At 40.7% G+C, this 27,406-nt stretch overlaps 1 protein-coding gene and 1 long non-coding RNA gene across 3 annotated transcripts in view; one reads left to right on the plus strand and one right to left on the minus strand.

The window, feature by feature from the left end:
- LOC142026866 (uncharacterized) overlaps positions 1-27,406 on the minus strand; it is a 107,770-nt gene that overhangs the window by 60,172 nt on the left and 20,192 nt on the right. The gene's annotated exons all lie outside the window — the stretch shown is intronic.
- Positions 1-27,406, plus strand: part of PHACTR3 (phosphatase and actin regulator 3) — a 115,484-nt gene that overhangs the window by 54,992 nt on the left and 33,086 nt on the right. Inside the window, exons 2-7 of one of the 2 annotated variants that reach the window (XM_075020279.1) lie at positions 7,190-7,351; positions 8,248-8,325; positions 12,560-12,742; positions 17,955-18,158; positions 21,360-21,624; positions 22,612-22,859. In XM_075020279.1, coding sequence (XP_074876380.1) covers positions 7,190-7,351; positions 8,248-8,325; positions 12,560-12,742; positions 17,955-18,158; positions 21,360-21,624; positions 22,612-22,859 — 1,140 coding nt within the window. The remainder of the gene's footprint in view (positions 1-7,189; positions 7,352-8,247; positions 8,326-12,559; positions 12,743-17,954; positions 18,159-21,359; positions 21,625-22,611; positions 22,860-27,406) is intronic. The other variant, XM_075020288.1, reaches the window with a different exon arrangement.

The following is a 27,406-nucleotide window of genomic DNA, read 5'->3' on the forward strand; positions in this document are numbered from 1 at the left end:
GAAGATCTTGTACAGGCTCGGGTAACTGAATTAACTGTGATTCTACAACAATACTTCATTAGACTCATTTTCTTACTGTTATTTAGTTCTTCCTTATCCAGGTAAAGCATGTTGTGAGTTCCTTTACGCAAACACTGAAAAACTTATTTTGTTAACGAATTGCTAATGTCACACTGTGCATTGTAAATCACAGGAAGTGCTATTGGGACTTGACACAATGATCCAAAAGCATGAAGCGTTCCTGATTAATTTCTTTGCACCTTGGCTCATATGGCGGTAATGCTGTTGGGTGATACGTCAACTTCCCGAAGGAACATTTTCTGGAAGAAATCACAAATCTCAAGCATATAAAGTGCATATTTATCTAAGAGATTTAGCTGGAGTTGCCACTTCCCTGCTCTCTTTCCTTTGATAAGTATAATCTGATTCCCTGTTCATTTTAGCTAAAGCTGGTTTTAAAATCCAAATACTTTGAAGGGAGGCTCAGCATGACAGAATGGAAAAAAACTTCCCTGGCAAGCACAGCCCCCCTCCTACCACCCACAAATTATGGTGGGTTTTTTTTTTTTCCTCCTTCAATTAAAAAAAAACAGTTAAATCATAATTTAACATAATAAAGAGCAGTCAAAATTATAGAACAAGGATAGGTGGCAAACATTTGAGTATGAAGTGAAAACGGAAGCTCAGACTCTGGAGACCACACGAAAGGTAGAAAGAAAGCACAGTAACTTGCATTTTCATGCAGGAAAGTATAAAAGCCTAATCAAGATTCATACCACCTGGCTAAAAGAAAGGTGATACAGCCCAAGACCAGCCTGTACTCAGTGGAAGCTGAACCCAGGTATGTTTTGGGTATGGTGCTCATAAAGGACTCTATTCCCCTTTGTCATTCTGCCATTTATCTTAGTATTTTCACCCTGCCTTCATGTATCTCCGCGAGTCTGAATTTTGCACAAATTTACTGTGCCAGATTTTTCCCCCAAGGTAACTCAATGAATGACGTAGTTATGTGGATGAACCTGGCCCACTATCCATCTGCGTCCTTATGAGATTAAACTATAGGGTGAGATGAAATCCAAGGCAGGAAGTCATAAACATAAAGGGTTACAATTTTGAGAACAGAGATAAGAATTCAAGCCATTTATAGCTACACTGTTGGCTATACAAAACTTAAAAATTTGGATAGGTAAATGACTGAATTTGCACCTCAATCCTGTAATTTTCCCAAGTTTGTTTCAATATTTTTCTTGTGTAACAAATACGATGTGTCAGAGCAACAATCTGTGTCATGTCAGCATCTGTGCATCCAAAATTAGCTTATGATTACATTCAATAATGTACTACAGGTACCTTGCCTTTTCTAAATAACTAACCTGTTAGGAACTAGGTTTTCTGTTTTAAAAAGGATTCTGTGTAAATTTTTTCAAACCAAACCAAAACAATATTGAAACATTCACAGCTTCAAAGTCCTTCAAAATTTAAATAAATTTCAGGTTCATCAAAAGCTTTTTTCTCATTTCTGATTTTAATTTCTAATTGCTAACAGTCATTCAAAATTGGAAAAATCAAAATACTATATGTTTAAAAAACTGAAATGGAAACTTCAAACTGGAACATTCCACTGCAGTTTTCTTTCAAAGACAGTCAAGAAAGAGAGCATGTCTGCAGAAATGCAGGTGACAGAAAACATTTTTAGAACAGGGAAGAGCTCCATCACAAGAAATATCTAACTAGTGCAATAAAAAAGCTCTTCAGTTTGAATCTGCTTCTCTGGAACATAACAGAAGTGTTCAAAGGCTCCTAGACGCAAACAATTTACCCCTATCCTGCAGATTCAATCAATGTGATCAGTTCTTCCTCTTTTAGGATGCTAAGCTAAGGAAAAAGGGGTCTGTTCCTGCCGCTAATTCTCTTTCCCAAAGCTCAGGATAGACCTTACTCTAAAACCAAGACAACCTTTCTGCCTTCTTTTCCGTGTAGGTTTCTCTCACTAGATAAAAAGTACCCTCTGCATAGAGCACCCTTTGTAGAGGAGTACTGTTTCTTGGCTAACCTCACAAACATCTGGCTTGCATGATTCGGGACTGACCAGTTGTAGACATGAACCCTTTAAAAGCTCAGCTCTCCCTGTGACATTCTCCTTAACATCCTTTTTAGAGGTAAACACTAATTCTAGGCAGCACTGAAAGTTAGTACTGGTAAAGGCATCTCTATCCCAAAAGCAAAAAAGGTCATTTTGTTTCCACTCACTGTCTCTACCTTCTGGAGTGGACAAAAGGGAACCTTTTTTCCTTTTCTAACTCTGTATCTGAGTTGCAAAGACAGATGCAATGACAATAAAGGGGAAAACATGCAGAGCTGCATTACAAACCGATTCATCAGAAAACAGAGCACGCCTGCCTTACAAATTTGCCTGCAGCTCTTGTCTGCTGTGTTATTTTTAAACTGCCTGCAGGTTGCAGATTTTTCAGTGGTCCTTCTCCTACCAGTGTACACAGAGGATTTAGCAAGGCACAACTTCCATTACCATGAATTTAAGTTACCAAAATTCCCAGCACATTACAATTCAGCATCCTTCATCTTCCCATAAACTTCTTGCTGCAATCTGCGTATTCACAAGAGGGCATCGTACATCTCTTACAGATTCTCTCTGTGGCAAGGTCAGTATAACTTGGCTCTGCATTCCTGATGTTCCCAACTCCCATACATCAGCCTGCAGAGTGCAGCCTGCAGTTGCTATAATCAGCCACCCAGGCATCAAGCTAGATTTGGCTCATCATGAAAAACCCAAAAAGGTAGACCCAAATGACTGAACCCAATACTCAATTTTGCAACACTGTTATCGCTCAAGACATGATCATCTCAGCACCAAAACCATCTGCTGTACAAATGAAGGCTATGTGCAGGCATAGGGCGCTCTTCCATCACACATCCAGGACACAAACTTCACAGTGCTCCCAGCAAACCTGCCCCACTTCTGTGGGAAGCTGGATGGGATAGAGTCAAGACTTGACATCTGTAAATGGGAGAGCTTCTATCTGCAGAAAAACTTCACGATCCATGCACAATTCCTACAGAGAATGGACTAACAGGAAGAACAGTCTATTTATGTCACCACAGTATTTTAAAGAAGAAAGCAATGGGGCATTTTTCAGAAACACTGATTGTCACAACTGCTACTGATGTAAACAGAAGCTGCAGATGCTCAGACTTTCTGAGGGGTCAGACCCTGCAGCCAAATGTAATGAATATTATGGTTGGTTTCTTTCTTTGCTGCCTGGTTTATTCCGCAGCCCAGAGCAGTATTGCAGAGCAATACTTGTCAGGTTAGAACTTCTTCCCTCATCTGATTTTGGATGTTTCAGACATCAAACCATTCACACTCTTGACCACTGTTAGGAGCTCTAGAAATTACCCCAGCTAGCACTGTAAGAAGCACTTGCCCAGTTTCATCAGCGGGGGCACAGCCACATTCGTTTCCACCCCTTTGACACACACAGAGCAGATGACAACTGTGTGATACATGCAAAGTTTGTTTTCGATCTGGAGCTCCAGCACAGAAGCCTTTGCCCTCTGAGAGTACAGGAGGGACTTGAAAGTAATTTCAATATAAACAGAATCCTCTGGCCCCACAGGGCTGATGACTGTCTCCTTGTGGGACAGTGTGGGACCAATCGGTCTGTCTCAGCAGTGATGGCCAAGCAGAGCCTGGCCTCCCTGTGTCGGGTAGTGTTAGGTTCCCATGCTGTGGGTTAGGCTTGTGCTTGCTTGACCCTGTATAAAGACTGTCCCTCATCCTTCTGCATTACACAGCTAGTTAAGCTGTTGCTCATTTCTCCCTGCTGATTGGAGAGTCTTGATTTGGCTCTTGGCTGTTTATATTTTCCAGATATCCTCTATGTAATTGCATGGCCTGGCCTCAGGCTATCAGGCTCTGGGAGAAATAACCGCATTATTCCACAGAACAGTTAGCATAATTAAAATATTGACTGCAGATTAGAAAAAAGTGCTGAATATTTCACAGAGTGGTTGGAGGGTTGGCAAGTCTTGGCAGCATGTTGGCTGCAGGAACTGGCTGATATTTAGGCGCGCCTTCTCCTTCAGTATTCATTGCTGTACGTGGGAACTGCTTTTTGTGCTGTCAACTTCTTATCTCCCAAGCAGCCAACCCACAACCAAGAAAAAATGAACTGACTGGAAATGAGGAGCTCCAAGGGCTTTCTTGTGATTCTTATTGCCAGTGAGACCATTTCCTTGTTATTTATGACTTCAGGACATCTGTCTTGCTGTGTCTCCATCTATTTTTATTTGTGTCCATCTCTCCAAATGCACAGTGTAGGAACTGCATATGGTGAAAATATACCAGGTGATAAAACCATTTGCTTAAGAACTGTCTGTACCATATGAGAAGCATTAATAAAGTTTAAAAGCCCACGAAAACCTCCACTGGAACATTTGTTTTAGCTACTATTCCTTCTTTGACATTTGATTTCTGTCTGTATTTTATCTGTAACCAAAGTCTAAGGCATAAAATACTTACATTTCCACAACCAAGAGGGCAGAAGGGAATGGAAGAAACTCAGCTGACAGGGCGGCTGGTAGAAACTACAGAAGCACTGATCACTACAGGGCACTTAGGGAATTCATAGTGCTTTTGCAATATCTCCCCATTCTCTTTCTTAGGGGGAAATTCTGGAATAATAAGCGTTGCTAGAGACACACAGGTTTGGGTTTGAATGACTTCCTGGTTCTGTCTACATCCACTGCTATCTGGCAAAAAAAGGTAAAATGATCTTATGCTACCAGTGTTAAACAAAACATGGATGATGCCTAAACCACTTTGCAGACACCTACATCCTGAATGAAATGCAGTAGGGTAAGTAACTTGCCAAGGTACTGCTTTAAATCAGCTTCTTATTTAATCTTCACTTAATGCTTGAGAAATTCCTGGGATGGTAGGAAGTGTTTGAGCAGCAGTGCAGTCTTATAAGCAAGGACCAGGGACCGCTGAGCTGAGGCTGTCCTACTCCACTGTAGCTTCCAGGGACAAGGGTCTGATTTACAGTCTGATCTACAGCTCTTTTGAGATAAGCTAATTTTGTGAACGTTTCCATTCCCACTCAAGGGATGTCACAAGAAATGGCCAAATGCTAATTTCTGAGGCTTCTATTACAGCTTTGAAGTAATCATAATAGCAAATTAATAGCAGATCTACCCTGCCATTTACCATTGTCATTGCCATCTCTGTAATCAAGAGTAGGTCTGCTTCTTCAAAGCTTATTTCTGCGATACTCCCCATTTTTGAATACGCAGTTAGGAAAGGAGCATGATATCTTGATGCTCTGGCTGTGGTCTATAGGCTACTGCTCTCCTTCTGTGCTAGGCTCATTGCTAGTTTCTGCTCTCAACTTAATATTGACCTCCAAACTGTAAATCATAAATATCACCTTGGGTAGACACCATTCTTTCAAAGGCAAAAATACATTTTTACATACATTTTAAATCTCTTCTAAATTAAACTCCAAGATAAACTCTGTGAAATGAGACAAAAGATGCTCTAAATTCAGAACATAGAAAGAGAAATTCACTGGGCATGGACAATGGGGCGGGGGGGGGGAACTGTTACAGCCTTTTCTCTGTTCTGATAGTTCATGTGGCCAAGTTTTTAGTTTGTCTCCACTGAATGATTCATCTCAATTACCAGTATTTTCAAAATTAAATGGAAGAGGAGAAATGTGCTCATTCGCCTGCTGTGTTTAATATTCTTCCAAAAATTGTTTCCTGTTTACTTGGAAATCCCCACCTCCATGCTGTGATTTAAGCATTTTCACCCTGTTAACTTAAAAACAAAGCCTAGAAGATGCTATATAGTTTTTATCTTGCAGTCATAAAGCAATTTATGATAAATGTTGTTGTTCCAGAATGAAATTACCTGGAAATGTACATATGTTCATAGCTCCACATTGCTCATTGAAATCATAACCGATTGTTGAAAGACTAATACAAATTGTCATTTAGTTTTTATTCATGTAATATGTCTGATGACTGATGGCAGCTTCTCTTTTAACAATCACTGTATTGGGGCTCGAACACAAATCTCAGTAAAGACATCAATAACCCCATTTATGGAACTGTGCTACTTTCTTTCATGGTACGGGCTAGCACACAACTGTGAATAGTCAGTATGTATTGTTTCGTGCAAGACTTGCCTATAAGCAAAACTTACAGTGTATTTTCAAGACAAAATATTAAAAATACCTAAATTGCTTTTCCAGCTGAAGCATTATCTCTGAATTTCTGTGGCTTGGCTGGACAAAAGGGAAAGAATTTTCCCCTTAGCTTCCAAGGAATAAATTTGCACAATAGTTCTAAGATTTTACTTACGTAGCAGGTATTAAACAAATTATTCTTATATAAAAGATTTGCATTAGCTCACACAAGTCGGTGTGTTCTGTGTTAGCTTACATGAAAAGAGTTCATTTAAAAGGCAGCAATATCCTGTGGTCTGAAAACAGAACTGGAAGCTGGAAATTCAGAAGGGACCTCAGCTTTCTCAGACTTCCTCTCAGCTTTTCATAAAGGTCTGAATTTTTCTAAATGAACATTACATTTACATGATTAACTGGAGGCCGTGTGGACCTGATTTACAGATGTGTTAAATTTCTACTGCTCCTATTAAAGCTATTGGGAGCTCTCAGCTCTCCATGTTTCAGAAGGCTGCAATGCAGTTACACACAGCCCTTGGGAGGGGGAGTAACACCATTACCTTGGTGAGTACCTGGCATGGGCAAAGGTAGGAAAGCGATGGAATAAAGCATAGAGTGTACAAATTCAGCACACACCCCTCTCTATGGGCCTAATAGCCCTGATAAATCCATGAGGGATGGCAGCAGTGGAGATACTGAAATATTTGGCATCCAGACAGGCACTGTGCAAGACCAGATTCAAGAGAGCAGCTGGTAGGAAGCACTGGGCTGGCACAGTGAGGTTGAATGCCTCTCTGGCTGGCGTTCCTCAGCCTGGCTGCCGGCTCCAGCAATGCAGAGACTTTCTTTCAAAGTCTTGCACTGCTTATCTTGGTGGCTAGACTGAATGCTTGTTAGCTGGTGAGCCTCCATTTGCCTCCCCTTTTCAAGTCTATGCTGAAGCTTTTTGTCTAACAGCTGGCTTTCCTCTTTTCCCCGCTCAGATGAGATGGAGCAGTCCCCTGCAATGCGTTCTGACTACTTGGTCTCAGGGATTCGAACTCCGCCAGTGAGGAGGAACAGCAAACTGGCAACACTGGGCAGGATCTTCAAACCATGGAAGTGGCGGAAAAAGAAAAATGAGAAGCTAAAGCAGACATCTGCAGGTAGGATGAGAACAAGAGAGTGATGCTGCACAGAGCAAAGTTTAGCCTGGGTGAAATCTGCTTACATAGAAAATGTTAATGGTGACCTGATCTAAACCTAATTCAAAGATTTCAGCATATTACAGATTAATAATGTTTAACGCTAGAAAGAGCCCATATAGGCTGACTTCCTATATAATACAATATAGTACATTTAGAAGAAAAGGTCAAAATACAAGAGTAAAGCACAAACCTCAACACAGACTGCTTTTCATGGGCTGTCCCTTCTCCAAAATAGGCTACATTTATGGCCCCAAGTATCATCACCCCTTTTATTAGGGGTGAAGATTATATAGGTCACAGTAACATTATGAAAAGTGACAGGAGGGAGATACAGCCTGTAAAATGCCTTCCCTCAAGCAGCTGTCTCTGTGGTGAAGGAGCCCAGCACACAGTGCTGCACGCTCCCTCTAGTCTCCAGGGATGTCCCAGGAGATCAGTAAGGAGACAAACTCACTTGCCTTTTCCTAGGATAGGATGGTGCAATTCCCTTCACTTGCCCCGATATCCTGTGGAGTGTCACAGTAAAGGACACCACTTCCTAAGGCAACTCCAACATGCTGCATAAAACAGCGTGAAGGCTTTAATATTCCCGTTACTCTGCACTCAGTGTGATCAGACAGTAGGTTAGATCATAAATCTCAGCTCTACATGTAGGTGATTTTACAGCCATTTTAACAAAGGAAAAGGCACAAACAGGCTGACCAGTCCATGCTTCCCAAAACAAAATCTTTGCAGTTCTTTCCAAGCACAGAGCAGTTCAGACTAGAAGGAATTTCCACATTGCATCTTTCTCACTCCATTATATGAATACTCTGTTGTTAACTGGTGCTGTGTTATGCTACTACTTTGTTCAGTGCTGGAGAAGAAGATGACAGCACGGCAAGGTCGGGATGAACTCATTAAGAAAGGCCTTCTGGAGATGATGGAACAAGGTAAGTAAATATTCTTCACCTTTTTTATCAAAGTCTTTTTCAGGACAATAGGAAACACATAACTGGAAAAGAAGAAACCTAACAATCAAATGAATGAAAAAGAAAACCTTCAATTCTGAGAGGAAAATTCAGTATCTGAATTAAGCATGTCTTTCATCAAATTCCTCCCTGCTGCAATCAATCCATGCAGTTTAATTTTTGATGTTTTACTATCTTGAATGCAAGTCCATCTTCACTTGATTTATACATGGTGCAATCTGAGCTGGTACGTATGTTTTATGCAATTGCTCTAAACCTAGCTAAATCCTACCGCCAAGAAAGTCAGCTAAAGCTGATATAAACTTAGACATACAGATGCATTCAGCTAACATGTACAACCCATGAATCCAAATCTCATAAAATGATACTAATCTGATGTTTCCAGCTGTCTTTCCGGTAAACCAAGTTTGTGACAAAACATATTACCATTCTGCCTGTTTTTCATTCACATGGAAAAGTGAAGCATTTGGTAGTGTCATTTTAAAGCTTTCCCGAGTACAAACCAGGTTCAGCAGAAGTCATTGACTGAAAGATGATAAAGTGTCACACACATGCACAAAGGACTGTGGTTCTGTATATCCCTGCTCCAAAGCCCTGACAGATGCTCAGGGGAGACAGAGATCTAGGTGACTATTCTGTGAGGTCAAGTGAGCTCCCAATGTTATGGACAACATCCCAATTGCCATTCCCACCTAAAGAGAGATAAAAAAAGTAAATCCATCTTTACTTTGAAAACTTTACAGCAGAAAGTACTGTCATGAAGAACGACTGGCCTTTTGAGTTTGACCAATCTGATAGATAGAAATTATGTTCTTTGAAACTAATAATTGAGTTTCTTTGTATAAAACAAATGCCATGCCTATAAATAGCCTGTGGGACAATACTCAGTGATGCTATGCTGGAGTGTAACTGAGCAACTGAAGAGTCAGAAAAAGAGCATTTTAAACAGGATTTTTTTTTTTTCATTGCAATAAAGCAATTTTCATATTATTTTACTGGATTTATTTGAATATGAGTTTTATGTTCCAGTTAAAAAAAATAATCTATCAAACCATCAGCTTATTCTAAAATGGAAGTTTTTAGAAAGCTCATTTTTAATTCCTGCCCATTGAACTCTTTGTGTCTCTCATAATTCTAGATGATTAATTGCCCTATTAGCATATTAGCACTATTGGCTAGAAAAATACACCCCATTTCTGCTAGCAGTATGAAAGTTGCCCATAATCCATGAATTTGAAGACATGCATATCTAAAGCTTTGCAACAGAACAGTAAAATAAAACTTCTGTAGAGCACATTAAAAGGTAATAATAATAATGAATCAATAAACCTCTTGCATGTATAAAGAACTGGTTGGGAGGAAAACAGATGATGCTGAGTTGCAAGATCATTTTAACAAAATTAAAATAGTTTAAATAAATACATATAATCTGGTGAGGAGTGATGACAAGCTGTGCTTTTAAAAAGGCAGCTGCAAACAGACTGCTTACCTGTCTGCAATAAAGTTGCATAGAGCTCCTATAAATATCAAACAAATTTTCAGTACCACCCTGCTGCCCAGAAAGGAAAGAACAGCTAACAGTCAGTTGAAGGACATTGCAGCTGCCTGCAAGTTATTTGTCTTTACAGAGTATTGTGAATCTCCAGGGTTATTTTATTATATTATTAGTAGAAGCAGCTTATTAACTGGAATAAAAAATTGACCCAAATAATTCTCAGTAAATGATTAGTGCCCTACTTGGACTGAGCTGCAGTGGCAGCAGTTTCAAGGCTAAGTCCTCGTTTATGCAATAAGTTGCAATTGTCAAAGCAGCAATACTACGCTAAAAGAGTACAGTAAATCCTAAAATCCGTCTATTTCATCAGGCTCTACTCCACTTCCACAGACCTGATTCCTGCTCACTTTCATAAATAGCTCAAACTGGGATGAAGCTGTAGTCTGAGAAACCTCTAGATCCGCTTCATGCTTTTACAATAGCCATGTCACACTCCAGTTTATAGCACAAGGTCTGTCAAGCAGCATTTTGAACTTGACTGTTTGGCTCAGAGCAAACCACAAAGCTAGCACTGAATCTGCATCAATCTGCGAGCAGCCCAGGATGAAACTGCACTGTCCTTGCTTTTTGGTGATGAGTCATCCTAACAGGTTATGTCACCCTTTCTCCTCACACAACCCCAAAACCCAGCTGCCCAGACACGCTGCACAGTTGCACAGCCTGGGCCCCTTCTGTCCTTCCCTCCTCTCCAGGTCTGCTCGCATGGGGCAGATGCCAAACTGCTCCTTGAAAACTGAACCCAAAATACATCTTCACTCGAGAGAACCAACTAGCACTCTGTAAGAAGTTACAGGGTGCCGGGTCTGGCGTACAGTGGGATTCATTCCCAACAAAATTACAGCCCTACTTCATCTGATTACTTCGCAATACTCAAGACTCTGCTGCTTTCCTTACCAGTGGATCTAAGCACTGTGCTTTCTCCTGTCCCCGGATGATCTCTAAAATACGGTGTTGTGACCCATTGCCAATCAAAGCAGCACACTCACTTTGATCTAAGCATGAGCTGATCATTTCTGACCAGGAGCATCACTGTTGTGTGTCTCAGACGCTCCTCAACAGAAATTCTTCAGCAGGGCTGTCTTCTGCTTGTCATTACTTCATTAGTCATTACACTTTCCATCGGCCGGGATCTGAAGGAACTCGTGTCTCTGACTGCAGTTTCACTGTGGCACAGCTGTCAGCAGCTTGCCTTTCCAAAGGATGTGAGGAACATGCAACGTAGAGTTACCTTGAAAACACTTAGGGAGCTTCCCCCAGTATTTCTCCCCATTGTGAGCACAGAACTGATCAGATGTAGCTGTACTTACAGCACTGAGAGTTAAGGGCTGCCTGTCAAGTAATGCAGGCAGTTGTTAATACACGGATGATTATGTATAGGCTGCCTTCACAATGAGCTGAAATGTAGGCAATGAACTTTTTCCCCCTCCCCTTCCCTGTATCATAGCAACTGTGCTACTGCAAGGGCTATTTTAAGAACAGTAACTTTTCACCAAACGTGATTATGAGGCAGACTGCGTGAGCTCAGCGTACAAAAATACTGCATCCCTTCCACAGCATCTCTGGGCCAAAATCTGATACCCTTACCCAAAAGCACAATAAATTACTCTCCAGATTGTCCAAATAGTATTAAAAAGGGGTAGCTGTGGATGCTAGCTATTTTAAATCAATGTTCAAGAAACTTGTCATGATATCATTGCAAGAAAACATAGCCCTGTCAGGAGCTTCCAGAAAGGAGTGTCTAAGGCTGAGAAATACAAGTTAGGAGGTCGGGGTGGACAGCAGACATGTCCATCAGCATGGAGCGCTGGCTAGAGCAGGAAGTAATTGCTTTCTTTGGTTTGCAACAGCAATGTAGATCTTGTAAATTCCGAGAGAGTCGTGAAGTAAAAGGATAGTTTGTATTCTGAGGACTCTTGCCTGAATAGGAGAGTACTAGAAAAGCTTCAGTCATCAAGATGCATACAGCTGCAGGGATCACTGGCACAAAAATCTTTCAGAGTAAGCAAAGGGAGCAGTTTCTAGGTCTGCATGAAGAGGGATTTGAATTTCTGATCAGCTCAATCACACAGAACACGCTTTTCAAAGCTGAGTAACTAAAACTATGCTCAAAACCTACAGCTTGGTAGGGAATATTAGCAGCCTTGTTTTCAGTAAGGCTCTGACATTACTGCTGGGGTAGCTGGATGGCAGCGTGTCATGCACGGAGCCTGACACAACTCAGACGTGTCAGACCAACCCGTGAACACGCTGTACCATGATCTCTGCTTGTGCAAGGAATTGCCTTTGCCCAGAGACCTCTGATTTCCCATGCTTGTGCTCATCTCCCACATAGCAGATGCTTCCAGGGTACAGGGGCCTTCCTGTACATGCACGATGGCCATTTGCCCAGGCTGCTGGATGCCCATGGGAAAAGGTGCCCCATTGAGAAGACTGGGTGGATATTAGTATCCAGATGGGCTGGTCTCCACAAGTTTTGCATTACAGATGCTTAACGCTGTTAGAGATCAGGTGCTGCTCTAAGACAAATCTCAGTCCCCTGAGCACTAGCAGCTTTGAGACTCACTCTTCTCAAGAGGATAGCAGGAGTTTCAGCTTTTGCTGCTCATGGTTTAGTTAAGATTAAATGATTTGGTGTTTTAGATACTGAAGGCAAAGCCTGCACTGGTGACGATGCCACGAGAGCAATGCAGAGTGACCCTCCACCTCCCGCGTGCCAAGCACTTGCCTCAGAAGACGTGCAGCAAGAGAGTATAATAGCAGCCACAACGAATGTGACCTCGTTTGGTGAGGAGCTGCATTTGGATGAGCTGAAAGAAGATGCAGGTATTGGATCTAAAATGTTTTCAAGAAATTAAAAAATGTTAAAAAAATATTTCTGCTAAGCTGCTTTATGAAGAGTGAAATATGTCAGTGCATTAAAGGGTCAGAGCACCTTGTTCAGGTCAGCCCATACTAAGTTAGCAATCAGTACTTAAAAACAGTGATTTTTTGAGACTGCTACCAAACTGAGGGACCACACAAAGCTTGGCATAATGGGATTAGTTGGATTATGAGCTGATCCAGTCTTGGCATGGTGCCCCTTTGGTATTAGCAGTGACTGCTGTGAAGATGAAACAAGTGTCTCCTAAAAACATTTCTTAAACTTCTGTGCCAAGCCTGAAATTGTTTGTCCTGGCTCGGGAGAACAATGTCAATACACAGCCCACACTGTCCATATCACAACCCTGTCTACAACACACTGCAAATACAAGTGAAGTTCAATACCAGGAGCACAGATAAGCTAAACCAAGCTCCTTTCATGCAACTGTGCTCCGGCAGAGCTCATCCGTGACAGCATTTCCTTGGGACCAGATCAGCCAGGCACAACCCAGGAGCTGAAGGGTTTCCATTCACTTCCTGACAACCAAGAAATGCAAAGCTGCAGAGATAATGCTTTATCTAAGTTCGTGAGGACTGCCATGTGGTGATTACAGATCTTCCTGCCCTCTGGTCAATCTTTACACCTTCTCCATCTGTCCTGGTTGCCTTTTGTTCTCCATCCCACCCCCTCATGCCCTGCTTTCTCTGGGGTTCCAGCTCCTGGCCACTTTCGCCAAGCCCACCCCTACCTGCTGTGGTTTGCTAAGCAATGCTGCCTGCTTACACCCTCAACCTGTTTTAGCAGGTTAGATGGAATGGAAAACATTCTCTGCAGTGTTTTCTGTTTCTTTGCTTTATCCTTTCCCACTTCCTTTTCCTCCTGTCCTTTCCATCCCCATGATTCATGTAATTTTGTTCCCTTTTGCTGTTTTGCTTGTGTATAATATTGTTTTTCTGACCTATTTGTAGCTCCACTTCACTCTTAATTGCTTTGACAACAGAAACCTGTCTCCCAAAGAGTATCTCTCCTCATGTTTGCGCATCACAAGGATTTTTTTGTAAGCTTAACAACACCTTTCCATCATCCATCACCTTCTTCATTTCAAGTACATGTGTTATTTCATCAAGAAATATCCCAAAGCATTGTACATAGGCTTCTAAAGATTTATCCTCTCTCTTTTTTGTTTCTATTTTGAGAGACATAGTGGACACAGAGAGCCTCTGTGTCCTTAATACATGCCCTTAATGCTGTTTTCCTTTCTCTTCAAACTCGATCATTTATGGCTGTGTTTGGTTTTTTATCACCCTAAAAATTAATTGAGGCAAAACCCATTCATCTCCCTGTTCTTAGAACAACCAGATCAAGATCTTGACCAGAATTCTTCAGGTCTTTTTTTTACTCTTTTCTAGAGTGTTTCATTCCATATCACTAAGGAAATTTCTCTCTGAACTTCTAATTCTTATCACTGGGAAAGGCTATCCTGGAAAGATGGCACTAATAACGTATCATGTATTTACCTCATGGCTCCGCAAAACCTAGTACGATGATTTAAAAGTTACCTTACACTGTTTTCAAAATTGCGTATTGAGGCTTTCAAAATCATCCCAATTTCTTATGTCTCTTTCTCTAATCCTAGTTCCTTTTATTGTCTCCCTAGCACAACCTTTCTTCTCTTCTGTATTTCTTTTCCTTCATTTTTTGAGGTGTCATTTCTCCAGGTTCCAAAAACTAACAGCGGGATTACCTTCTCCTGTCTCCCTGGTCTACAAGAGTCCACTCCTATTTGTTGGAAATCTTCCCACCTCTTTCATCAGTGGCCTTAGGCTTTTAAAGTAACTATTGTCGATCTAGTCTTTATGTGCTAATTTAATCCTGTGTGTGCATTCTAGCATTCGCATCTCTACTGAGTCCACCTTAACGAATTCATGGGGTGGGAAAGCTCTTCAAAATTGTCAGACTGTATTGCTAAGTTTGTTATAATGTTGAGTTTATTACAACGCTTGTCCTTGGGCTCAATCCAGGGCCAGTGCAGTAGGTGTCTTTCCACAAATTCATATGAATATTTGACCAGCTAGAAACAAAATTAATATATTTGCTTTATATCCAATATGTCGTATTTCATCCTGAGGATGTGGGATGAAGGCCAGGAAGGGAAAGAGAAGGAAACAAAAGGAAATACATGTAGACTTCATGTCTGGTTAATACACAGAAAAAGAACAGCCTAAGCAGAAAAAGGGCAGTTTTTCCCACCTAACCTAGCCAATGGGCTTAGGGGCAGTCCCAAGGGGAGGATTTCTACCTAGTAGTGAGATGGCATTTTGACAAGTGGCACTCCATGAATAATTAGCTACTCTGGCAAGGAGTCTAGTGCTGAGCACTTGGAATATTTTCAGCAGGATAATATTCACTCTGCAGTATGAAATCTGTTAATAGGTTTGTGTACTCCAGACTCAGGTCTGCCTTCAGACTGAGTCAAACATGTGCTGTTGTTACCAGAAACAACCACAGAAAAAAACAGAAGCAAACCATTCTTTGCAGGGAATATAAAATGGACATTCTTTAGACAACACTGCACAATGCCAGTTTGTTTTCATGATACCACTCTCAGAACAGGGTGGAGTTCAGGAAAAAAAAGATATGTTTGAGGCTGAGTGTGGTTTGGATTCACCTTCTCTATAGGAAAGGTCCCACTATGACTGTTCCTCTGCATTCGTGTCAAACAGCGCTTTATGTCACAGGGAGGTCTGCTGATTTCAGTGAAGTTACTGCCAGAAGAAAGTATCGCTCCACTCAGGGGAATGCACTCAAATCTGACTAATTTTCCTATCAAGCTACTAACATCTACTGGAGCTCTTGATCCTTCTGTAATGTAACCCATTAGTGACTTTATTTTTCTCTTTCTCTATTCCACATTTTGTTTTCTATGCAGTAGGCACAAAAATACAATGCATTTCCCTAGAAATATATTTAAAAGAAAATTATTTTCTTCTATAATTCAGGCAACTACCACATATGGCAGCTTTCCTATCAAGCCAAATTTCACAAGAATTCCTGTTAATGATGCATATTTATTTGACTTTCCTGTCTTTTTTGAATGATAAATACTCATTCCTCCTCTTCTAGGCATACTTATTAATCTGTTTGTCAACAAATTAAATGCTATTATCTTGCCAATGCTATTGTTTCCAACTGCCTAAGTGCTCTGGTGCCTCCCCACACACTCTGAACACAAAGATGCTGAATGTTCATTAATACCGAGAGCTTGTATTCCAAACAAGACATAAAACTGAGCCAAGAAAAGATTTGTGATGTGGCAGTTGTGGGTGCCCACTGCTGTGAGTTTTTAGGAGATGCCCTAGAATGGTTTGGAGGGAAATGTACTTTGTTTAGACAATCCAAAATGCTAAAAGGAGTGGGATTTGCCATTTATCCAGCCCAAGCAGTTTGGACCTCTCTCATGTTCTGCTCCGGTGAGACTCCACCCGGAGTACTGCATCCAGCTCTGGAGTCCTCAGCACAGCAAAGACATGGACCTGTTGGAGCGGGTCCAGAGGAGGACCACAAAAATGATCAGAGGGCTGGAACAGCTCCCTATGAAGATAGGGTGAGAGAGCTGGGGTTGTTCAGCATGGAGAAGAGAAGGCTCTGGGGAGACCTTACAGCAGCCTTTCAGTACTTAAAAGGGCCTTATAAGAAAGATGGGGACAAACTTTTTAGCAGGGCCTGTTGCAATAGGACAAAGGTTTTAAACTAAAAAAGGGTAGATTTAGACTAGATAAAAGGAAGAAACTTTTTACAATGAGGGTGGTGAAACACTGGAACAGGTTGGCCATGTTCCATCTCTGGAAATATTCAAGGTTGGATGGGGCTCTCAGCAACCTGATCTAGTTGAAGATGTCCCTGCTCATTGCACGGGAGGTTGGACTAGATGACTTTTAAAGGTCCCTTCCAACCCAAACTATTCTATGATTCTGTGCTGAGGAGATACTTAAACACTGATCTCCCCATTTGGATGAGTGCTTCACCTGCTAGGGTAAGAAAAATAACCCTCATGGCTACTACTGAGTCCATAGCGGCTGGAAAGGCAGTTTGGAGAGAGCCTAGCTGTGGCTGGGGTCCTGGATCAGAGTCAGTCTCAAGCCTCTCTGTGGGTCCCCATATATGCCAAGGCAGAGAGCAGGACATGTAACAGGGTGTGAAAGTCAAACAGTGAGGCACTGTGAGAGTTTAAGCACTGCCAGAGTCAGCTGGTATCTGAGCAGGATTCAAGGATGTTAATTTTGGACTTCACCACTGAAATTTTACCTATGTCCTGCTTCATCTTCGTGCCTTTCTGGGTCTATTCCCCTGTGCCCTCATCACAGCCAGGTCAATTTGATGAACTGCTCAGTGATTCAGCCTGCACTAACTTTAAGAGCTAAGTGCTTTTGCCATCTTTCATGAGACACTCCTGAAATGAGCACTGCTTCACCATCTCAAACTAAGGCTTTGGTGAATGGAGTTTTTCTTAAGTACTTCACCGATTCTCTGTTTCGCACGAGCTGCTGAGATCCAATGGCAAATCTTTTTTATGGCAGGCTTTTCCTGGTTATCAACTTTAACCTCAGGAAAGACTCAGCAGTTCTGGAGTCAAGTACAGTAACAGAAGACTTGGGATGCAAGTTGAAGTCATGTATTAAATAAGATAAAAATAAAATTGTGAAAATAAATGTGTACAACAAACAATTGGAAAGTCAGCTTTCATGTAATATTACTGGTCTGATACTCTTTGCCCTTTGGCTGTGTGTTCCTAGTACAGAAGAGTACTCACTCAGTAACTGTGCCACTGCAGCTGCATGCTGTAAGAAAATTCATTGCAGTTCTCAAAAGTTGCTTTGCCTTGCTGTATTCATTATTAATAAAGGAAAGGGAAAAAGGCTTTAGGGAAGTAAGGGATGCTCAGCAGTTTTCTCAGGAACATCAAAACTAACATTTCTTCAATATCCTCATACATTTTATTCTTTACCTGCCTTGGCTCGTTGGCTATTTCACACAACAATTATATTCACTATGGAAAAGAAGTGCTTCTAGCTGTGTGCCATGTGTTCTGTTTTTCTGAATGTTCCTGGCATTGTCCCCTGGCCTATCATTATTATTAACTTCATGTTCCATTGATTTTACTCATCTTCCTACTAGCCAAGAAACCTTCAGCACCCACGGAAGAATTAGAAGATGCCAGCCTGCCAGCATCTGAAGACAGTCCACAAGCCTTACTTGTATGTGAATCCACAGATTCCCCCCAGAAACAGACAGAAAGAAACCCAGCACAGCTTCCCAGCCCTCCGTTGCTCCCAGCTCCACCACCTAAGGCAATCTCCAAAATCACAAAGGGCGTAACAGGTCAGTCATTACTGGTCAGTAAAGACTTTCCCATCCCTTATGTGGTGTTCGCCTATACAGCATAGTATATAATTTTTTTTCTTACATCCTTTTTTAAGCCTATTGCTGCAAACTGCTGTGAATCAGGCTGGTTATATTGAGTGAACAGAACGCTAATGATTTCCATGAACTGAGCGGTCCAATTCCCTGATAACAATGCACTAATCGTTGTACTTCACGTTTTTATCTGAATCTCTCAGGGGATTATTTGTTGCAAGTCTGTTGCACTAAACACATGTAAAAAAAAAATCAAACCAACTGCAAACATCTGCTGAATCAAATGTTCATATCGATATGCCATAAAGCACAAGGAAGATTTAAATGTTTTCATTACCTAGACTGCCGCTGGATAACAGTACAACAGCCAAAATCAAGTTCAAGTCAATAGGTTCTGTAGAGGTTTCCATCTGAAGGGTTTGCTCTCTAGGGTAGGTCTAAACTAGAGCTATGAAATCTGGTCTAGTTACACAAAACGCACAGAAGTGATACACCTGGCTCCCACAAAGCAACCCTCTGTGCCAGACTTCACTGAATGTTTCAAGAGCAATTCATCTGGACCTGGTTTTCTAATGTATTGCCAATGTTGTTACATTTTCCCACATTCTGGCACTGCAGAAAGGGTGTTAAAGTGAATATGATTTTAGTTTGTGCCAATTTAGGGCCCCTACATATGGTAAAAGCAGTTAAAAGGGCCTTATTGCAAATTAGAACCAAGTCCTGACATCTAAATGTCAGACCTGTTGGATATTTAGACTTTTAAATGACAGCCATTATCTCAGCCCAGATTTGCATCCACACTGATCTACTGGCACAATGAATAGGATTTTCAAAGTCACCAGGAAACAAAATGTCAGAGGGCCATTGTGATCTGACCACTGGGGTTCATAGAAAATATTGAGGTTTTCAGTCTTTTTGAGGAAAATTACAAGTATTTGTTTCCCATGGAAAATATCCCTATTTTGTCCATGCTTAAAAGCCATAAGAGTTTAAGTGGGAGCTGGATTCAAAATGGTATCATAATGCTCCTTGGGAGCTGCTGTTCAGATTTCTTCAACATTCTGTGCTATGAGTCCAGCTCTAGCCTGCCCCTTCCACCTTCCAACATGAACAGGCACGACCAGGACACCCCTTTGACTTTGCTCAACTGATGATAAGGCCAAGCTCTGCACGAGATGTAGGCTGTTTGGAAAACCTGACCCATAGAGGGTAACGACATCACAGCTCCACCAGGCACTTCACAGTATTTTGAGTCTAGATATTTTGGTGCTTAACCAAAGTATTTCCTGTAACATCTAAGATATTCTGAGTTTTGGTATTTCATTCTCATCTAAATTATCCACAAGGAACAACTCTTGGTTTTCTCAATTACTGCAATAACTATAGACCCTTTTTCAATAGTGATTATACATTTGTTTATTTTTGTGTGGACGTGGAGGCAGTGGTAAGTTAAGACTAAACAAATACTATCAATGGGTGAAAGGGAATACAAATGTATGGGGAGAGAGAAAGAACGATTATGAAAGAAAAGGAAGATTAAGAGAGAAAAGCTCTTTTGTGTTTAGTTTTTCCCCCCTTAATGATGTCAGAGATGCTGTTAGCAGAGGAGTGAGGAATAAGCCAAGCACAAATTAATCACAGAGAGAGGGGGAACAAGGCAAGGTGCCAAGACATCACTTTGCAAGATTATTCACTGAACAGCTGTCAATAGGACAAATAAGGTGTGATCTAAGGAAACTCTCAACTCTCAATATTGGCCCAAGCTGCAGTGAGGACAAAATTGGCTCTTGACCTGTTCCAGGAACAAGCAGGTATAAAGATGAAACAAAGTCTCCTCCCTTCCTGCTTTAGGGTTGAGCTGAACACAGGGTTCTTGCTCTCAGAAAACATGGACACCCTCTCTCACTGTGCAGTGGCATGTAGTTGATAACCATTATGCAGGATGCTGGATCTGAGAGGAAATATTTAATAACTGAAGTTAATATTCAAACCTACTTTTGTCCTCTCCAATTTTCCAGTAAATTACCATGCTAATAGGAACCAAGCGCTTTTTACATGGGTATTTCAGGATAATCCTGGTCTGAGCAGAAATTTTTCTCTGCTATGAACTGAGGGATTCATCTCACAAGTGAAAAAAAGTAAAAATTATCTCTGAAAACAAGTTTATACGAAAGCCTTACAAGCTGTGTCAGTTTAAATTCCTGTTTAAAACACTAGGTGGCAACAAGAGAAAATATATATTCTCTTGTATGAAGAACTCGTGTTGCCTTTTTACACACAGACTGAGCTATTGGTGTAAACCACGCCGTATGCCAGAGGCTTGGGACAGAGATATAGGGGAAAGGGGAAAGGTGAAGAGAACTGCAGAACAGAAAAACTAATCAGTATCTTTTTCAGGCCAGATATTCAGTTATCTTAAGAGTGTGAAACTACCAAATTTCCAACCAGGGAAATGTCCACTGCCTTTTGGACTCAGGTGCTAGAGAAATGTATATATCAAAGTCTAATTTCCAATCAAATGCTTACAATGCATAAAAAATATCTGAATCTGGGGGTAAAAAAAGATTAGATTGTCCCAACCTTCTTGTTTCTTCTTAGTGCTCAATACCACATCTTTCATTTGGATTTGGCAAGTTTTGTTATGCAAACTTTATCCTCATATAATAATGATTTTGGCATTTCCTCAACTGGCATATGAAAGACAGAGGTCTAAGCTGTGAAGCAGTCACAGAAGAGCAGATAATAGACACTGGTACATTTTGTCCAGACTGAGAACCACAGTGCATAAATTTTAATACAGTCTGCCAGAGTCCAGCAGAGAAAGCGCTAGATTGGAAAGCCACCACAGTGTAAGCCATTGGTGGTTAAGAGGAACAGTACTGGCAATCAAGAATGCATTGGTGGGCTGGGAAAAAGGAGAATCTGATACTGTGGGAAAGAGGGGAAACGGGGGAGGCATCTATTTTGCTAGATCAAGGATCTGGATCTGTGTAGCATGAGCCTTTTGAATTCAGATACTTACTCAGCTTAACTAGTTACCTCCCAGCAAGAACAAAACATCACCATTTTCCTCTGTTCAACACAACAAATTAACTTCAGTGCAGACTCTGAGCGCAAAAAAATAAGAAGCATTGCACAACCTCTTACCCTCTTGTGTTTTGACAGCAGGAAGTGAAATAGATGACCCAGCCATGAAATCTCCTCCTTCCACCATCCTGAAGAATTATGTCATTGTTGGTTCCTCTCAAATCTCAGGACAAGCTGCCCTCTTCCATCCCTCTGGCCAGAAAAGTTCAGATCCCCATGTCAGAGGACAGGTAACAACGCCAACTGGTTCCCCTCACTTGGCTGCCGTCCACCTGCCTTTACCTCCCAGCAGAGTCATTGAAGAACTCCACAGGGCTCTGGCCACCAAACACCGGCAGGACAGGTACCTACAGCCTCTTGGCTATATGGGTGCATGAGAAGAGTCATTCCACTAAACCATTTCTCTTGGTAAATGTTCCTACCCTGTTATTAGCATTTTATTTATTCCTACAGCTTGGGTTTGCCTTCCTCTTGATGTCACTACTTTGAACATCCACCTCTGGTTAAGGTGCTTAAATCTGGCAGTTACTCCAAAGTATTTTCTTCCTTTATAAGGAGGCTACTGTGACATGGAAGTAGGTTTTCAAACAGGTAGAATCATTTGATAATCCTTCACCTAGTGCAAAAGAAAATCTCCCCACAAGACACCAAGTTAGAGTAGCTAAGGCATATCCTGCTCTAAATATCAGTACTCTACATATGAGAAATGCTACTATTTCAGTATATGTCTCTTGGCTTATACATGAGCATATACGGTATCCAGTTTTAATACAAATGTTTGTGTGGGAGTACATTGGGTACTTTGTCTGGTTTTCATTATAAGCCATCCTGTGTTTTGGAGGAGGACAGAGATAACCTTTTCCATCATAGAGCTTTGGAGTTAAGTTGGTAACATTTCTCAATTCCATAACAGCTATTGTCATGGGGAATAGATTCATACGATATTATTTCCAGGCCCTGTTAAACCTTTGTCATGATCATAAAATATCAGAATGGTAATATTTCATGCCATGTATGTTTTACATTAGAAGGACGTGCTGTGTGGTTTTTTTAATCAGTACAGTACAGCATGTGGCTATATATCAAAGAAATACATTCGTCACCACCCTTCCATACCTTATTTTTATGATGGAGATAGGAAAGTAGATCCATGTTAGCCATTCTCAACACAGTTTTGAGAATGCCATCCTGTGTTGTCCCATGTTGAACTCTCTACCCTGGCCTTTATGAGCTACAAGACATTCTGTTCATTCTCGTATAAAGATAAGCTCCTACTGTGGCAATAAAACAGTCTTTCGTAAAAACTGGGCTGTGCACCTTCCACCCACAGCTTCCATGGAAGAGAAAGCAAAGGCTCTCCAAAAAAAAGAGTGGATGTCCGTCCATCCAGAACATCTAGCATTGAGCGCAACAAAGAAAAGGAGAACTCACTGAGTTACAGCAGTGATTCAGAAAATAAGCGGAACTCAGTTAAAGAGTCGGATGAGAACAAAGAAAACATGATCATGAACTCAGAGCTCAAGGAAGACTCTGTTTTTTATCAGGATGAGGAAGTTTTGAATGACTCCGTTATTTCTGGTAAGGAAAGTCACTTACTATATTATAAACATATCATATAATAGCCTAAAGGAATGCTCTAAACAAGGCAGCATGCAACAGAAAATATTGAGCAGTATGAATTCCTGTATTGTCACATCAACTTTTTCAAGGAACCCTGGTGAAAACCTAAAGTTCAATTTCAGTCATAGTGATTGTGATCATGTTTGTCTTGGTAGTTACTGCATACTAAGATGACGTTGAGAGTTATGTTGATAAGTCAATGTATCGGTATGCTTTACCCTTTCAGTTACTTATGTACCCTTTGCACTACTACATATGAATGGCAGCACTTGCAGACACATCTCAGTGTCAGTAGGCAAGGCTTTCTGTATACCTGGTGCCAATGCTGTGGATGTTTTGGAAGCATCCTATTTTAGGACTATTATTCCAGTGCAGTGATGGTACAGTGAAAAGTGGAAGAGACCAATGAATCTAGGAAGGACAAACATCCAGAGAAATTATCTTAAAGAAGAAAGTTGCTCTCCATTTGGTCCATTTCCCCCTTTCTTGACACACATGCAGAATGCATTGTATAATCCTGAGCAATTAAGTGGGCTTTGGCAAAATAATCAGCTCTCATTAGAAAATTTATTTTTCATTCAAGCTTTTTATGTTTTCCATGTTAGCAAGACAAAGATTCAGTCTGAAATGAATCTTTCAATCTCTTCATCAATGAATTAAAAAAAGGCAGGCAGAGAAAAATTAATCAAAAGTAATTGTTATAACAGATCAAGGATTAATTTTAAAAGGTGGCTATTAGAAAGCATGAGCCAGCAGACAGGACACATGAGTTCTGTTCCTGTGTCTTAAGATGCCTAGTAACAGAATAGACTACTGAGATAAGGCAAAAGAAAAGAGAATCCCTTACATAGTTGCCATGCATTTAAAAAATAAAAATCACCTTTTAAGTTCTACCTATTTTTTTCTCTGTGTTGTTTCTGATTATAAAAGTGGTCTCCTTTGTTATAAATTCTAAGAGCTAGAGGCAGCCAGGCAAAAAATATGTTCTCCCCTACTAGTAAAAACAAATATGAATATTTTACTGTTGAAGATGAATACTCTATGTATTTAACAAATAATTATCGATGATAGATGGACATTGGTTATTGTACAAATTTCAGTGGTATGTAGAAGCAGCTCTTGGCTTTCCATAGTAAGTGTTAAAGTTCTGAAAAATTTCTGCTTACTACAGTTGAACACTACAGTTGTATTGGTGATGACTTAAGAACAGTTTAAACACAGTAAGTTTTATAGGGCAATGTTAGACCAACTGAGATGGTGAGAAAAACAGACCTCTTTCAAAGATATTTTGGCTTTATTGTAGCTGCAACAATACTGCTGCTCAGCATAGAAGATATTGAAATATGCCATTTGAAATACTGGCTACACAACATGAAATAAAAAGAAATCAGACTAAACAGAAACCTTTTTCCTCTTAACTATATAATTTGATTTAAGAAAATATTATGTGTACGTATAAATCTTAGTTCACACAGTGGCTTATGTATTGGGCATGACTGGTCATGTATTATGACTGGGTAGGGCATGCCTGCTAGAAATTTAGAAAAATAATATCTGATAGTAGAAAAATTAATAAATACATTTTTTAATAATATGTGAGTACTACAAAGATGTAAAAGATGGATGGAAAAGCTTATAGGACTAATCGGTGAATATAATGAGGTGGGGCTGATACATTCTTGAATGTTTTAGTGAATAAGATTAACGGCCCAAATTTAAAATGTCAAGGGCCAGAACGACATACAGACTTGCTTCCCCAGTTCTCATGATGGTGTGCTAATAATAGAAGTGCATATCTAGATATGTCGACAGCCAGTTAGATGCCTTATCTGAAAGGCTGAAAACTCAAAGGTTTGTTATGAAATTAGGTAGTGGGGTGATTATATACAGATTAGTATTTACCTGCAGATGTACATCAAGGGCAAAAAGAGCAAACAAAGATTATTTATCATTTGATAAAGAGGCCCCAGATATGAATACAACCCCTTTTCCCATGCAACACACTTTCCAACATCAACAAAAATAATTTTTAGGAAGAATTTTCCCTTATTTCTTTCTTTGTAGCTACACAGCCTTCTTCCTCATAATTAATTTACCTCACTCCTTGGCATTCAAGTCTCTTCACACCTAATCTTCAGTCTCTGCATCAAGAAGCCCATTCCATATATGGTAAAACTTACCCAAATCATCATAAGACTTGAGCTTTATGCATAAGATAATTTTATTTTAAATGGCTAAAGATCATTGTTGATTGCCTTGTCCTTGCACGTTGTAAACATGCATTTACAAAAGACCTAGTTTCTTGTACAAGCTTGGTGCTTGCTCTGCTGGTGTTCAAGTTCAGGTACATTTTAGGGGCACAACAAAAGCTCAGGCCATGCAAAGTTTCAGCTGTTTGATGTCTAAGGAGGCTGCCATGGACAGGTACCAGGCAAGCTGGGCAACAGAGCAGCTTAAACCACAGAAGTCCTGGTGTGGAGTGGTATAACCTCAGCCCCGAGGAGACAACAGCTTTGAGGATGTGACCACTGCCCATTTACTCAGCGCAAGCTGGGACAGAAGCAAAGCATTTCTGGTCTTGACACTGGGTGGCACTGCTTGTGCCAGGATTCATTCAAATGCACCCGTTTGCATTTCAGAGAGGAACAAGAGATGCAGTAATGCCAGGGATACCATCAGAATAATTCCCTGAAAAGCTCCAGAGTCTTTCTAGCTTAAAAAAATCTGGGCTGGTTTGCAAGCCAGTAGTTAAAGCTATCCATTAATCCAAAGTTGCTTTACAATTAGCGTACTGCCTTAGTACGTCACCAACTTTGCCATTGCCACTGTGATGCAGAACAGTGCATCAGTGCAACAGCCCCATGATTACAGGGAGATTGGAACAGGTTACAGCCAACTCTGGAAGAAGTGAGGAATTGTACCTTGGCTTTCCATGAGCACCCTACTCAATAAATCATTCTCCAAAACCTCTAAAAACACAAGGCAAGACAATAGTCTTGTGCATGAGCTTAAAAAATAACATAACTAGCACACAGCCCACAACTAATAACTGCTGCAAGCAAGGTCTTTCCATCAGCATGCGGTATTAGGATTTGTCTGTTGCTTGATAGAAAGAACAGTAAACATACAGGAAATTAAATGTCATGATTCAGCTGAATTAAAACAAGAACTTTTGTCAGGAATCTGCAGACCAAGCATGAAAAGGGTGTGAATTTTCAAAGCATTTATTGTTGACCTAGCTGAGCTGCCATAAATCATGAAACAAGCCACAGCCAAGATCTTGCCTAAGATAGCTTGGTCATGGGGCAGACCAGCATTGAACATGCCTTATTGACCAGGAAAAATAACCTTTAGGAAGAAAATACTTACAGAAGGGTATTAGAAGGTTCACTTTCTACTGAGATAGTGATCAGGAAGGAATTTACCTCAGGGTGCTGAAAATGGATGTGGGGAAAACTAATTTGGGGCTTTATTTCCTCTTTGTTCTCTGGGTTTCATTCGTTTATGAATTCTGAAACATCAGATATGGGTTTCTGCAGCAGGTGGAATAACAGAACTGGCCGTCAGTGGGCCGGTCAAGGTGAAAACAGAAGAATTACACGGTGTTTTCTGGCATGTCTTCCTGAAGGGGATAACATCATCTCCCTCTTTTCCTTTTGTTGGGCAGGTATTATTTTTCAGGAATTAACTCAGTTGGTCAGGCATGGGGAACAGCTCCTTAGACTAGCAGATCGGCTTAATACAGATCTCTTGCGTTTTTATTTGGTGAAAGACCCTAAAGATTAATCAGTGCCCAGTGCATATGGACCATGGGAGTGGCTATAGCATAAGCCTTTTAGAAATCCAGACATCTGGATGAAGTGAGTACAGATTATCCTGAGTGGGTTATATGCTCTCCACTCCTCTAATACAACAGCAGGATTTGGGTTAAAGTTGAGATTTTCTAGATATGATTTGTGTTTTTAATTTCACAAAGTAGTAGACTCTTCCTAAGTGTGCAGCAGAGCAGCCTGGGAGCAGTCAAGGCCCTGAAGAACAGCTTCATTTTACTCTGTTTTGAGCAAAATATTGCATTGTTCTGTCTCACTTTGAAATACAAGCCTCTAGGGCATACGCTGAGCTAGTTTAAGCCAATGTCTCCACATCAGCTTCAAAACCTGACTTCTTGAAAAAAAGTTCAGTCTTTTCACTGCAGAGCATTGGTTTCAGCTGTCCTTCAATGAGATGAGGGACAGCAGAAAATGAGCCCTGACCTCATCTGAGCTAATTCTGTGATTCTAGTCCTTGTCCTCCCACAATTCAAAGATTAGGTAGAGTAGTTTTAGATTAGGCAAGCAGTTTTATAACAGCCTGAAGGGAGTAGGGATAGTCCTGCATGCTCCTACCTTAATTGTTACCAGTGAATGGGAGAATAACCGTTACGGTGCATCTCCCCCAGAAAAGTGTTTACTACACATGAGCTCCCTTGTTTCCTTCTAAGCAGTTCTGGACAGAGACATATGCAT

The sequence above is a fragment of the Buteo buteo genome, chromosome 2 (genome assembly GCF_964188355.1).
Source record: "Buteo buteo chromosome 2, bButBut1.hap1.1, whole genome shotgun sequence".
NCBI classification, from domain to species: Eukaryota; Metazoa; Chordata; class Aves; order Accipitriformes; family Accipitridae; genus Buteo; species Buteo buteo.